The 13,465-nt window shown below is 55.4% G+C and overlaps 5 protein-coding genes across 5 annotated transcripts; 4 read left to right on the plus strand and 1 right to left on the minus strand.

Annotated features, from left to right (window-relative positions):
• Positions 1-1,513: 1,513 nt before the first annotated feature.
• On the plus strand, positions 1,514-2,032 carry MFIFM68171_00368 (uncharacterized protein; the record flags this gene model as incomplete). Its single annotated transcript, XM_071055790.1, has 1 exon — positions 1,514-2,032. One exon carries the CDS (start codon positions 1,514-1,516, stop codon positions 2,030-2,032), a length of 519 nt encoding a protein of 172 aa, XP_070911891.1.
• Positions 2,033-3,562: 1,530 nt separating this feature from the next.
• Positions 3,563-4,351, plus strand: MFIFM68171_00369 (uncharacterized protein; the record flags this gene model as incomplete). The annotated part of the gene is made up of 2 exons (XM_071055791.1): positions 3,563-3,785; positions 3,849-4,351. 2 exons carry the CDS (start codon positions 3,563-3,565, stop codon positions 4,349-4,351), a joined length of 726 nt encoding a protein of 241 aa, XP_070911892.1.
• A 1,477-nt stretch (positions 4,352-5,828) lies between these two features.
• TUB1_1 (alpha-tubulin) lies at positions 5,829-7,772 on the plus strand (the record flags this gene model as incomplete). Its single annotated transcript, XM_071055792.1, has 5 exons — positions 5,829-5,840; positions 6,239-6,297; positions 6,356-6,666; positions 6,724-7,227; positions 7,291-7,772. The coding sequence occupies 5 exons, from the start codon at positions 5,829-5,831 to the stop codon at positions 7,770-7,772; spliced, it is 1,368 nt and encodes a 455-aa protein (XP_070911893.1).
• Positions 7,773-8,471: 699 nt separating this feature from the next.
• Positions 8,472-10,482, minus strand: NOP12 (Nucleolar protein 12; the record flags this gene model as incomplete). The annotated part of the gene is made up of 4 exons (XM_071055793.1): positions 8,472-9,074; positions 9,130-10,293; positions 10,342-10,408; positions 10,472-10,482. The coding sequence occupies 4 exons, from the start codon at positions 10,480-10,482 to the stop codon at positions 8,472-8,474; spliced, it is 1,845 nt and encodes a 614-aa protein (XP_070911894.1).
• A 751-nt stretch (positions 10,483-11,233) lies between these two features.
• On the plus strand, positions 11,234-13,463 carry DEP1 (Transcriptional regulatory protein; the record flags this gene model as incomplete). The annotated part of the gene is made up of 4 exons (XM_071055794.1): positions 11,234-12,341; positions 12,396-12,465; positions 12,519-13,005; positions 13,068-13,463. The coding sequence occupies 4 exons, from the start codon at positions 11,234-11,236 to the stop codon at positions 13,461-13,463; spliced, it is 2,061 nt and encodes a 686-aa protein (XP_070911895.1).
• Between the last annotated feature and the right edge of the window lie 2 nt (positions 13,464-13,465).

A 13,465-nucleotide genomic window follows, 5' to 3' on the forward strand; every position in this document is an offset into this window, starting at 1 on the left:
GACAATTTTGAAAAATTTCGGCCCAGCCAGGTTTTTGATTGGTGTTTGGGCCAGCGACACAAATCACACCGTTCTTGTATGAGAGGTTGGCGCGAATGAGCTTTCACCACTCGGCTGCCCGGTGAGATGTGACAGTCTTGGGTTCTCTGAAGCCAGCGGGAGATGAGATAAAAGTGCAATTGGTGCTTACATAATCGAGTCAATGCTTCTATGTCTAGCGTATTATGTCCCCGAGATCAGCAACCCGAATTGCACCATTGAACTTCTGTCTTAATCTTTGACTAAGAGGATATGGTAACGGCCATTCGATGAGTACTTGAGGCACGTTGCGCAGAAATTAGAATCTTATGGATGCGTGGGTCTGCCTGGTAGCTTCGGCCCTGCCCGCTCTAACTGCCTGTTCCGCGCCTGAGCCTGTGTTTGCCCGAAGAAGTTCATGATATAGACACGGCTCGCGACGGCTGGGTCAACTTGATGAATCCCGGAAAAGGTGGTATTGCCGGCAAAGTAAGTCTCTGGTCTCTGATGAGTAGAATCCTGCCACCAGGATCATCTAGCTGGTGGCAGGGCTATTAGTGAAAGTGGGAGATGCTAGGAGCCTAGGATGCCTGTGATGACCCGGAACCGGGGTATTGGATCGGCGAATTCGACCAAGACGAGCCCAAACGAACGACATCGGACTGTATCTAAAATGGAAACAGCTCATACTAGGGATGAGCGGAGAGGAACGGGGATAGCCGGGCCCAGGCATCCCCCCGCCTCGGGACCCCGCGTCGGATGTTTCGACGGACGGAAGCGACTCGAAGATATCCTTGATTAACAAGGCCAATGCGATTTCGGTCTCGTCAATTGTCTTCAGTATCTGTAGTTCCGAAGGACCTAGGCGTATCGGGGTGATTGCTGAGAGAACAAATGTTATGCTTGAGCGATGCTCGTGGGGCCGACTGCCCGAGTTCCGCTCGAGCCTCACGATATAAACACTGCACACCACATTTGTGCCAGCAGCTTGGTCCTTCCGGATGTTAATTCCGGAGCGCAATACGCTTGTTTTCCCCCTCCCTCGCTTGTATCGAGATGCAGAAACGGATTGATGAATGGAGCGCCACTCGGGTCCGAACCGCCCCGGCCGCCACCCTCAGGACTTGGGCCCGAGGTACGACTGAAAAGCCAGCAACCCCAGGCCTAGAGCGCCCTGACCTTTAGTATCATCACGATCCGGGCCGGAGGTCAGACATTGTCGATCGGACGTCCGTCAGTCTGTTATTAACTCCAAGTCGGAGTTAGCTGGATAAATTCAGCTGCCAATTTGAGTGTTTGGTGCGAGGGTCTTGCCGCTCGAATGATCCGGGATCAGTGAGACGTCGACATGATAGTAGACCGAAGGAAAAATGAAGAGAAGAGGTGTATAAATATGCAATCGGCCGCGACGCAAGAGAGACAGTATTCCAGTCGAAACTGATCAACGCATTCCTCATTCCAAAGGCAGAGCTTCTTAGTCAACACCGCCGGCAACATGCGCCTCTCGACTCTCGCCGTCACCGCCTTCGCCAGCTCGGCGCTTGCGTTCCCCTCCATCGGGTCGCTCTTCTCCCGCCAGGAGGCGGCATGCATGACGCGTGATGAGGCTAAGGAGATCGTTGACATCTACGTCCGCCTCATCTCCAACTATAAGGAGGAGGACTGCGTCAAGTACTGCGCCGAGGATTTTGTCGACCGGTCCGACAGCATCAACACCTTCATCTTCCGGCCGCTCGGCGAGCCCACATTTGCGAGCAAGGAGATCTTCATGGAGGCGCAACTGTCGAACCCACCCTTCCCCGTTGCTGTCGACAGCATCGACGCCGTCGACTGCGAGGCCATTGCACTGCGCTGGCATGCCACCTTTGGCGCGGCCAACCTGCCTAGCAGGGGCATCACTATCATTGGAACCACCAAGCGCGAGGGTTGGTGGCAGATCAAGAGCCTCGATCTCGAGTTCAACAGCTTGATCTGGCTGCTCAACATGGGCGGTAACTACACCTGGGAGGGTTAGATGTGGCGATGCGAGAAGCTTCTGGTGGTGAGCAGGATCGCGCTGAATCGAGCTGACGCAGAGGGGGGAACAGTAATCATGATGGTGGAACTTGTCCGCACAGAAACCAGAGTTTGCCAACCCCAATGAAAATGGTACCGCGCTCATGTACAGTACACTATGCTGTGTTCGGTGTAACCCTGATCCGGGACTACTCATGCAAAGAACTTGTTTGCGGGTGCGAGCGTAAGCACCGTTACATCTCTAGAACCCCCAACCCGCTAGGGCGAAATTGCCAGACCGGATGACTGAAATTTGATCGTGCCAAAGTGGCGGTGCCATCTGAATTCCGAGTTGATGTTTCGGACGAAACTGACAAGCCCGACGGCTGTCAGTTGATGCTGACCTTACTCGGCATACGGGATTTCGTTGTAGGGCTGCATGCGTGAGATGGCGCCGGGACGGTGCATCTCGAAGACGTTTCTTTTTTTCTTTTTTCTTTGGTGCGACGGTTATCGGCAGCCCGTCCTTATTAGGTCGAATGTTGACCAATGCGGGGGGAATCCACTCTAGATGTCGACACTAGAAGCAGAGAAATTGGATTTAGCGAATGATGGCGATTCCGCATGGGGGCTGAAGGATTCGACTCAAGTCGTTGGCCACTCTAGACTGGGCAACTTGCACCGAAGACTTGCAGGATGGTGTGCATTGACTTTTTAAAGGCTGAGGGCGGTTCACCCTGGGCTGAGATTCCTGCAGCGTCGAATGGATGTCGTCCTCTAGTGTAGGTTACTGAGTACCCTTGACCGCGTGCTTTTCTTCCTTGGAGCTTCTATCAGTCAGCCCTGTCTCGCGCAGAGTGTGCAGATGTGATGAGGTGAGAGTTGGTACCCGGGAACATTTGCAATTGCGGCTATTATTGCGAGGAATTTATTGGTTTCGCCCCCTGAAAACGCTCTCAACCGACCCACTTTGCACGCAGGGTCCAACTTTGCCGAATTTTGTTGGTGCCTTACTATGACCCCACTATCCGCCGGGACGGATGTCCTGTCTCCTTTCATTTCTCCTTCCAGGGGCCATTCCAGGCCTCGAGACCTTCCTCCCATGGTCGTGCCCTCTTTTCAGCGGTTGGTTCGGCGCCATTTACTCCAGGGCCCAGCCGCTTCGGAGAACAACTGGCCAATTACATGGATGGATTGGTTGGAAGCAGGCAGCTAGGGCTCGCGAAAGTATCGTGGTTGCCGTCTCATTTATTCTAAGGCGCAGCAACAGACTGTCATGGGTCAGCTGTTTGCGCGGGTATAGGAATGGGCCGTGTCGCATTGGACGCCGCCCTCTTTCTCTCTCTTCTTTTTCTTTCCTCTCACGCGCCAGCCTCTCTTCTCTCGACGTGTGTCCGCCTTCATCGTGGTTTGCCAGCCGCAGCCGCAGCCGTTCTTTTCATTTATATAAAGTCGCTCGCTTGCCGAACCCAACGGTCTTGTCCTTCATTCTACGTTCTCCACCTTCCCAGGCACAGTCCTTTAGTCACTCGTTTTGCAAATCGTCAAAATGCAGTTCACTCTCGCAACCGTCCTCGCGCTGGCGAACGCCGCGCTTGCTCAGGTCGCTGGCTTCCACGCCATCACCCAGCCCGCGGAGGGGGAGCAGGTCCCCGCGGGATCGACATACGAGATCGTGTGGCAGCCGAATGCCGACTACCCCGGCACCATCGTGATCGGCCTCCTCGGTGGAGCCACCCCGGCCACCCTGAGCGTTGTTGACACCATCGCAGGTGAGACACCAGCACGTGACCTATTAGCAACATGCAAATCCGACTAACCACCAATGACGATAGCCGGTGTTGATGGCTCTACTGGCTCGTACAGCTGGACAGTCGATGAGGCGCTTGGCGACCTCGATACCTACGGGATCATGATCACTCTAGAGGATGACGTGTCGGTCTTCCAGTACGGCTTCCCCTTCCAGATCATTCCCAGCGCCGACGACAGCGACGATGAGGATGACGACACATCCTCGTCCTCGTCCTCGTCCTCGTCGAGTGCCATCACCACCGCTAGTGAGACCGAGACCGAGACCGAGACTGTCACGCGCACTGGGAGCGGCTCCTCGGAGGCCACAGCTACCGTGACCCCAACCATCAGCTCGTCCACTATCCGCGGCAACCTGTCGACCACTTCCACTGCCTCGCGATCGACCATCACTACCGTCGTTACTCAGCAGCCCCCGTCCACCACCTCATCCTCTACTACCAGCATCGCCACCAACGGTGTTGCTTCGGTCGCCGCTGGCTCCTTTGCCCTGCTTGGTGGTGTTGCCATGGCTGTTCTTGCCCTGTAAGAAAGGCGTTAGCTCCATGTGCTTTTAGTTAGTTGGTCAAAGTTTATGGAACGGGTTTTGTTTACCGTGCAGAATGAGAATGATTGTTGATTTAATCGGATGAGAACATGACGGGGGCTGCATGGGCGGTATCTTGTAGTTGTGGCGTGGTTTAGTAGCGCAGGGAGGAGGGAGGATTTGTTGTTGCAAAATGGGATACCCTTAATCTCTGAGATCTACTCGTCGTTGTGTGATTTGAGTGCTGTGGATCGTTGTTTGTGTGTCCAGCAGTTTGATAGGTTGATACACCACACCGGATGCATGATGCAGCATGATGTTGTATACAGCGCTCCCCTGCTGCTACCCGTCTGTCAGGTGCTCAATCTGTTATCGACACTCGTTTCAAAACCTCCATGCCGAACCATGAGCTGTTGTGGTTGTGCCGAAGGATGGAAGTCAGTTGTTATACAGGGAGCCACATGGAGACGGCAGGACGAGTAACTGGTTTCTAGGATCGCGGGTCCTCTACTTGTCTCTGAACAAAGCGTCCCAGCCCTTCCTTAGCTCCTCTGCCAACGTCAATGTCAAATAAACCCTACTCGGAAAATGGCTTCTGTCCCTATTATGAGACGGAAGTCTTGCCCGGCTACGGCGTGCTTGCAATGCGCTCTTGAATCCGTGCTTGAATCCATTCGCCCCAAAACGCGCTGGACTCGATAAGACATAGTACGCCTCGCCGCGTAGCCATTCTTTTCATTTCAGGCTTCCCATAAGCGGAAATGGTTGAATTCGATGACGTGCGCACCAAACGTCGAGAATTGCTTCGCGGCGCACTCTCCACTAGTGGGCTTTCGGAGCCTGCAGACACACCGATGCCCAGTCTCAGAAACGACGCTCCTCACAACACCGCAGCATAGTGGTGGTGTAAATATCATGCTTCAAGCCAAGCCCTGAGCTGTACCGTGATAGGCAACCTGGTCGCTCGCTGGATCCGGCTCACTTGGGTTCTGACATCGGGTAGGTCCGTTCCCGTTCCTTGCATCGCCCAACTTTTGCTTGGTTGGTCTGTGCCGGCCGAGGGACAGACCCCTGGCGGGATGCACGGTCCAGGACTGGGGCAACCGAGCGGTGAGGGTGAGGCACTGAGGGGACCAAGTGCGGGGCAGCACAGCAAACTCGCCCTCTGGTGCACTGGCGCTCTAATGTACTGTAACTTTTACATAGCGGTTTCTTTGCTGGCGAATCAAGTCTCCTGTACTTCGGACACTGAAGTGTCAACAAATCGGACCCACGAGTCTGCCCCTCCCTGCATCGCGCGACCCACACAGATCTCCACGCCGGGCAAGCAACACAGAACTTCATTCACCTCTCCGCAAATTTCACGGTCCGACCGACTTTCTCCCTCCGTCTGCTGCACTCACTCCGCGCTGCGCGCTCATCTGCTCCGCTTCGATTCCGAATATCGCCGGAACCTCTATTTTCGACACATACAGTCAAGATGAGAGGCGAGGTAAGACCACCGTTGTTGTTATTCTTTGGCATTTGGCACGCATAAACCCAGGCTCCGCGATTGCTTCATGTCCTGCACATTCTCTATGCGGGTCCACCGTGACGAACATGTCAACATTGTCGGAGTTGTAGATATTGGCAATGACCTAAACAATCTCATTCCAAGTCGTACCCTACAGCATATTTCACCACTACACCAGTCCTCTTTTTCAACACCGACGAATTTCCTTTTACTTTTATTATTATTTTTTTTTTTCCGCGTCGATCGTTGCCACAGCAGGCAGTAGCTTGCCAGAGCTTAGCTCGACAGCTCGACGAGCTCGCTGAGCATGGCGTTTTGCAACCCGAGATCGATCCGACGATACCAAAGGTCCGGAGTGCTGACATCGCTGTAATCAGGTTCTTCATCTCCATTTGGGCCAGGCTGGTACCCAGCTCGGTAATAGCGCCTGGGAGCTGTGAGTCCACACCGCTCTTATTTCATGCCTGCACTCTACTCTAACCGATTGCTTCTAGATACCTCCTCGAGCACGGCCTCGGAGCTGATGGCCGCCCGGATCCTAATGCCCAGGACGTCGGCGATGCTGGTTCATTCGAGACCTTCTTCACCGAGACGAGCAACGGCAAATACGTCCCCCGCTCCATCTTCGTCGATCTCGACCCTTCCCCGATCGATGAGATCCGCACCGGCGACTACCGCCAGCTCTTCCATCCAGAGCTGCTGATCAGCGGGAAGGAGGATGCTGCCAACAACTATGCTCGTGGCCACTACACCATTGGCAAGGAGATGATTGACAATGTTATCGACCGCATCCGCCGTGTCGCCGGTAAGTATTCCTTGCCTCGGGGCTTTTACGCGGCACATATCTGACGCGGTGATGTAGACAACTGCAACTCCCTCCAGGGCTTCCTGATCTTCCACTCATTCGGTGGTGGCACAGGCTCCGGTTTCGGTGCGCTTCTCCTCGAGCGTCTATCGACTGACTACGGCAAGAAGTGCAAGCTCGAGTTCACCGTCTACCCGGCCCCGAGGGTCTCGACCGCCGTTGTTGAGCCATACAATGCCGTTCTCTCTACCCATAGCACCATTGAGAACTCCGACTGCACTTTCCTGGTCGACAATGAGGCCGTGTACGACATCTGCCGCCGGAATCTGGATATCCCCCGGCCGAGCTACGAGCACCTCAACCGCCTGATTGCCCAGGTCGTATCATCCATCACCTCGTCCCTGCGATTCGACGGTGCCCTGAACGTCGATCTGAACGAGTTCCAGACCAACCTGGTCCCGTACCCCCGTATTCACTACCCTCTGATCAGCTATGCCCCCGTCATCTCGGCTGCCAAGAGCGCTCACGAGAGCTTCAAGGTCTCCGACTTGACCTTCCAATGTAAGCGCCAACGTTATGACCAGATGCTCAGTTAGCGGGTTATGACTGACATTCTCCTCCCAGGCTTCGAGCCAAACAACCAAATGGTCGTCTGCGACCCCCGCAAGGGCAAATACATGGCCGTCGCCCTCCTGTACCGTGGCGACGTTGTCCACCGCGACTGCAGCGCTGCCGTTGCGGCGCTCAAGTCCAAGGCCTCGTTCAACCTGGTCGAGTGGTGCCCGACCGGTTTTAAGATCGGCATCAACTACCAGAAACCCGTTGCCGTCCCCACTGCGTCGCCCCAGGATGGCGGGCTCGCCTCGGTCGACCGCTCCGTCTCGATGTTGTCCAACACGACAGCCATTGCCGAGGCCTGGTCGCGTCTGGACTACAAGTTTGACCTCATGTACAGCAAGCGCGCCTTTGTCCACTGGTATGTCGGCGAGGGTATGGAGGAAGGCGAGTTCAGCGAGGCCCGTGAGGACCTGGCGGCGCTCGAGAAAGACTACGAGGAGGTTGCTGCCGACTCGTTTGAGCCTGAGGAGGGTGAGGTTGAGTACTGAGCAGCTCGTACCCCGGTGGCTGCCGTGAGCAGGTACGATGCTGGGGTTTCCATCTACGAAACCTCCGGCTGCGATCTTGCTACATTCTTCACCATTTTGGCAGTCTAACGGGTATTATACGGCGGTGCCTTGGAACCGCGGAAAGGGGCATGAATGCGTTGATGGACATTTTTTTCTTGCTGCGAGACTCCGAAGATAATCCCCCCTAGCAAAAGTCTGTTTTAACTGCTGTTGCCCCCTTTATTTCTGAGATAGTAAATGTGGATACGGGGTTTTGGCGATCAAAGCGACCAGGGGAGCGTATCCGTTTTCTGATGTCTGCTCCTGTAGAGGTTGTTGTTTGAGCTTCAGTTTCGTTTGCGCGCGTGTTAGTAGAGCCTAGTAAAGGATACCATTCTCGTTGTCGCCGTTGGAAGAACTATCAGAACGCCGGGCGTGCTATTTCAACTTGCATAACAAGTGCACGGTGCCTGCAATCGTGCTGGGCTTGGATGTGATACCATGTCTATCATGGGGCGGATAGCCCTTACACTGAAGCAGGGGCTCTACGCAGCGAGTTGCGATGGCAAGGAGCAGCAGCAGTTGTTTAAGGTATGTACTATTTTTCCAACTTCTCCATGCTTAGACGGTATCCTGCAGTCAAAACTGATACAGTGCACCGTCTATTATCACCTCAGGCACACAACATGTACAACCGTTTTACTTGGAACTGGAGCCTTCCCCGCCCTTCTGCGTCGCCCTCCACTTGGCAGCGCGGACCGCGCCCCTGCCCTTCGTCTTGGTCTTCTTGTGCACCTTGCCCTTGCCGCTGCGACCCTTGAACTTGAGGTCCTTGGGCCTGCCGTCCTTGGCGCTTGCGCGGCGGCCTTCAAAGACGAAGTCCTCTGGGGGCTTGATTGTCTTTTCCCTCCCTTCTGACGGAGGGCCGGCCTGGCGGTCGTGGTGGTTCCGTTTGTTATCTCGCTCCCGCTTCTCACTCCTCTTCTTACCGGACTTGCCGTTGCCGAATAATTGCGCGGCGCCAAACCGCCCAAGGAGTTTGCCTGCACGGCCGGCGAGGGTTTGTGCCTCGGCTGAGAGCTTGGGGACGTACTCTGCTGTGCTGCCGTCGGTGGTTGCCTTCTTCGTCTTCTTCTTGTTGTCCTTGCGATTGGCTGGAGGCCCGGCTTTGCCCTGGCGGGCTTCCATCGCTCTAGCCGTCTTGTGAGGTGCCTTGCAGCGGCTGACGCGAAGCTCGCGCGGAAGCATCGGGGGAAATTTCTTGCCGTTTAGGAGGATGGCTGATTCGACATCGTTTGCGTCCTGGGGTTCCTTGTTAGTGGCAAACGTTGGACGGAAAGGGATGGCGCGGGCTTACGTAGAATTGGACATAGGCGATGCCCTTGCCGACGCGGGTAGTGGCGTCCCTTACGACGCGGACGCTCTCGACTCTGCCTGCTTCTTTGCTGAAGACCCGCCATAGTCCCTCCTCGACGTCCATCGGCGTCTTGGTCCGCTTCCTCTTCTCTGTTGCTTGCTTGCCTTCTTCGTCAACTTTGACGTTGAGCACCGTCTCGTCATCTACAAATCCCAGATTGCCGACGAATACGCAGCGGCGGTGGTCAACAGGTGATGGGTGAGCCACGCTGTCGACCCTGAGATGCCGATCTAGGATCACAGTGCCGTTGAGTTGCGCTACCGCGAGTCGCGCCGCTGCAGTGGTGCTATAGACGGCGTAAGCGTTTGTGGACTTTGTGGTTGCCTCTAACAGCGACTTTTTGATATACGCCGCGCGTTTCGGGATGGCTGTCGTCGAGAAGGCGGTCGAACGGAATCGTATAGATTCTACCTTCTGTTGGGGGGCCGCTTTTTTGTCCAGGATAGATGCAAGATGGTTCAAGAGCATCTTCTTGGCCTTGCGTGACGTGATCGCCTCGACGGAAACATTGCTGAGGAAGACAGTGCGATTCGCCTTTTCTAGCTCAGATACGGCGGGATCGACGGATAGGGATTCGTGAACCGGCACCTCGTCTCCTGATGACTTGTCGTCATCTTCCTCTGCATCGTCATCCTTAGCGGCGCCATTTTGGCCTTCTGCGGCCAATGCTTGTTTGTCCGAGTCTCCTTTGCGACGCTTCCCAGACGGTTCTTCTTCGTTCGCTAAGCGTTCGAGGTAGTTGGTCTCAAGATTCTCGTCATCATGATGCTTCCGTTTCCGCTTGCGCCCTTCATCCTGAGATGTTCCACGAGAGACGATGGCCTCTAAAACGTCGGCCGCTTCAGCCTCCTCATCCACGCTGGAAGTGTCGCTAGCGCCTTCAGCCTCGGACTCTTCATCGTCAGAATATGACTCTTTCTCGTTCCCTGAGCTCTCGATATCAGACTCCCCGTCCGATTCCTCTCCGGACTCTTCATTAGAGTCTTCTGCTACCTCGGATTCCGAGATGTCCCCTTCGTCTTCGTCGTCTTCCGGTGCCGTTCTAGTCTTCTTCGGGAGTAATTCCGTGTACCGTGATTTGGGAGGTACTTTGACCGTTCCAGCCTAGGGCCACGTTAACAGCCACACTAATCAATAAAGGTTGCGACTCACACTCTCGGAGAATAAAGCTGCCAAGGCGGGGTCGATCGCTTTGGATGACGCAGACAGGAGAGATTTGCTAGGGAAAACAAAGTTAGCCATCAATTGGACGAGACACCGGGATGAACGGTTCGCTCCGTACTCCTTTGCCATCTTGCCGAACGATATGCGCCGACGCGCAGAGCTGAAGCTTGGGATCGCCAGGGAACAAGGAGAGTGGGAGACCTGGGATGTGGGAGACAGCTCCAACGCAGGCGTATGAGATGTTTCTGGACCGGATAAGTGTGAGAGTGACACAGCAACACCGTCCAAAAGCCCTCTCCTTCAAAAATCCCGAGTAGTTCTCTTTCTAATTTTTTTCTTCTTTTTTAGTTTCGGTCGGCAACAGATGGAGAATCGACAGCTTCCTTCCCCAGCCTGCAGCAGATGTGGGGACCGGCGCCGAAAATTCGCTTATCGCACCTTATCAGATACTGCCGCGTTTGACCGCTATACGTAGCGGCAGGAAATCGGGCAGGCGGGCAGGCAAAGAGCCGCCAGCAGTTGCCCGTCCCCCATTTGTGCTCCCTCCAGCTGCTCTGGCGTCGCTCTCCGGCTTCTCGCAAGACACCACCACCAAACTTCGCACCTTGTTCTCGCGACGTCCCCAGGACGAAACTCTGCCGAACCGACAGCGGCAGTGGATTCTCATTCACTGTCTCCATTGGCATGCCCTATTTTTGTCTTGGGATTTACCCTCGTTCCACTCTTGTCGGTCGCGCAACCTAGTGCCGGTGTGAAGCTGCCCGCTTCGTGGAATCGATCGTGACCAATTTTGCGCGGCTTTCCCTTCTTCACCCGCAACTTTTCACAACGTTATCAGCGCAGTATTACCGATTACGCTTAACGAATCGCATGGTCTACGATGGCCACGGGTGATACGGCGCCGCCTTTGGCACTTTCGAGCCCTCCCCCGCCCCTGCTGGACAACAGTCCCAGCAACCTCTCGAGCCCGCTCAGCGATGTTGAAGACAAGGACGCAGACGTCGAAGAGGCGGATATGGATATGCGCGATCACAGCATCATGCACGGAACGCCGAAACGGAACGGGATTGACGGCGACGCGGACTCGGACGCTGCCTCTGAGTCGGACGACGACAGCAAGCTGTCTGAGGTGGACATCAATGACTCGGAAGCCGAGACCGAACGACTCTATGACACTCCTCCAAAAAATGGCGCCACGCGCGACATTGTAAACACGGTGAGCGACGACGCTGGACATCGACGATTCACCGCCCGCCGGGACAGAGTTTTCGAACGCAGCCCGAGCAAGCTCCAGCAGCTGCTCCAGGCTGGCATAGAAGCCGAGGGTGCGAATAGCGCTCAAAATTCCGCTTCTGAAGCGGAGGAAGACAACGATGACGACGTCTCGATGGCGTCTAGCGATCCTGAGCTCGACCCGGTCAAAGAACCAGAGCTGCGATCGCCCACGCTCGTCAAGAAGGGCCTAGTCAGTTCCTCGACCGATTCAGAAACCTCACAGCTGACGAGGAAAAACTCGATTGAGTCACGGAAACGGAAACGGTCTGTGCTAGCCGAGAATTCGGAATCCGAGCAGCCCGTAAAGAAACGGGCCGGCTCGATTGACGCCACCGATCGTGTGTTCCCGGCCGACGATATAGCCCTAGCCGATGACGAGGGAGTCTCAACAAACGCTCAAAGCGGGGACCACACAGCAGAGGAAGATGATCACGATGAGGCGGCAGCCACGGCTGAAGCCAAGGAGGAGCTGCCTGACTCAGTTGAAGAGGATGTTGCCGTGTCTAGCAGGGCTAAGAAAGCGAAACGCAGCCCAACGAAGAAGCGAAAAAGTAAAAGCCCTGAAGAAACGGGCGGCAGGGAGGAAGCGCCGGATGAACCGCCTGAAGACGCCGATGTCCATAGTCTCGAAGTGCCCACACCGCAGGCTGAGGATGACCACCCCGAAGACATCGACGAAGAGGCGGAGGCAGCACACAGGAATGAGGAAGAGCGTATGAGAATATCGTGTTCCCATCTGGGCTTTGCTCTAGCTAACTGCAGTACAGTAGAACGGAAAAAGGCCGCTTGGGAAGAGCTTGTAGCCATCGAGAAGCAATTCAGCAGTTTCCGGGAACGGCAAGTGATTCTCATGTCAACCCCGGGTGGCAGTGCCGCTAATCCTCGCGTAGGTTATACCAGGAACGGCTGGAGCAGCTTAACCAGGAGGAGGCCATGCTCACAAGCGACAACCCGACCCATCCTGAATACCTTGCCATGCTGCAGTGTCTGGAGGAGAGACGGGCTGAGAAAATAAGAATCAGCAATCTTGAGTTACAATTCAAGTTGTCGGTGCTCCGGCACCGAGCAGTTGCCGAGCGCGCGCAGATCATGTCCCAGTTCTACCAGGCTGTTCGCGAGTCCAGGGAGAAAGCCCTCGAAGAACTAGGCCAAGAATGGTACGACATTCAGCAAGAGCGCAGGCGGGCTGCCAACACTATACCCGATTACGGAATCCGTTTCCCTGCCACGAGAGGGCAGGCTATCAGGAATGCCGTGTCATACAACAAGGAGGTGTCAGTGCTTTCGGGCTTTGCCAAGCACGTCGGTTTCCCGGCCGCACCATCAATCAATGGTGCTTCTGACGAGCAGTTGGAGGCCGATCTCGAAGCTATCCAAGTGAGTCGTCGCTCCTTGCCTTAGTTTTGGTCACATGCAGTCGTCCTGACACATGCCTCCAGAGTGCGCGCGAGCCGATGCACAGGCCAGTTGCAAATCAAGTATCAGCTTTCCGCCCGGAGTTTACGACATCACTCGCTTTTGGGCAGGGGCTTGGCGCGGCCGGAGAGCAGTTCATCGAGCAGACACCATGGGCGAATCCGAATCATCCTTCGCATCACATCCAGCGTCAGCAAGCACAGCGCGAAGCGCACGTCTACGCGGGCTCATCGTCAGGGCCGAGGAAGCACTCCAACCAAACCCCGGTGTTATTCTCTTCGAGCACATCTGCTCTTCTGAACGGTGACTCGCCGGTTCCGCTGCAGAAAACCCACTCACCGGCGGCGCCGGAAGTCCTCAAGGGGTCAAAGCTGGGCTCTGAAGCGCTAAGGCGAGAGCCCGCCATACATGCATCCTGATA

Source organism: Madurella fahalii (genome assembly GCF_045866475.1).
Source record: "Madurella fahalii IFM 68171 DNA, scaffold_1, whole genome shotgun sequence".
NCBI classification, from domain to species: domain Eukaryota; kingdom Fungi; phylum Ascomycota; class Sordariomycetes; order Sordariales; genus Madurella; species Madurella fahalii.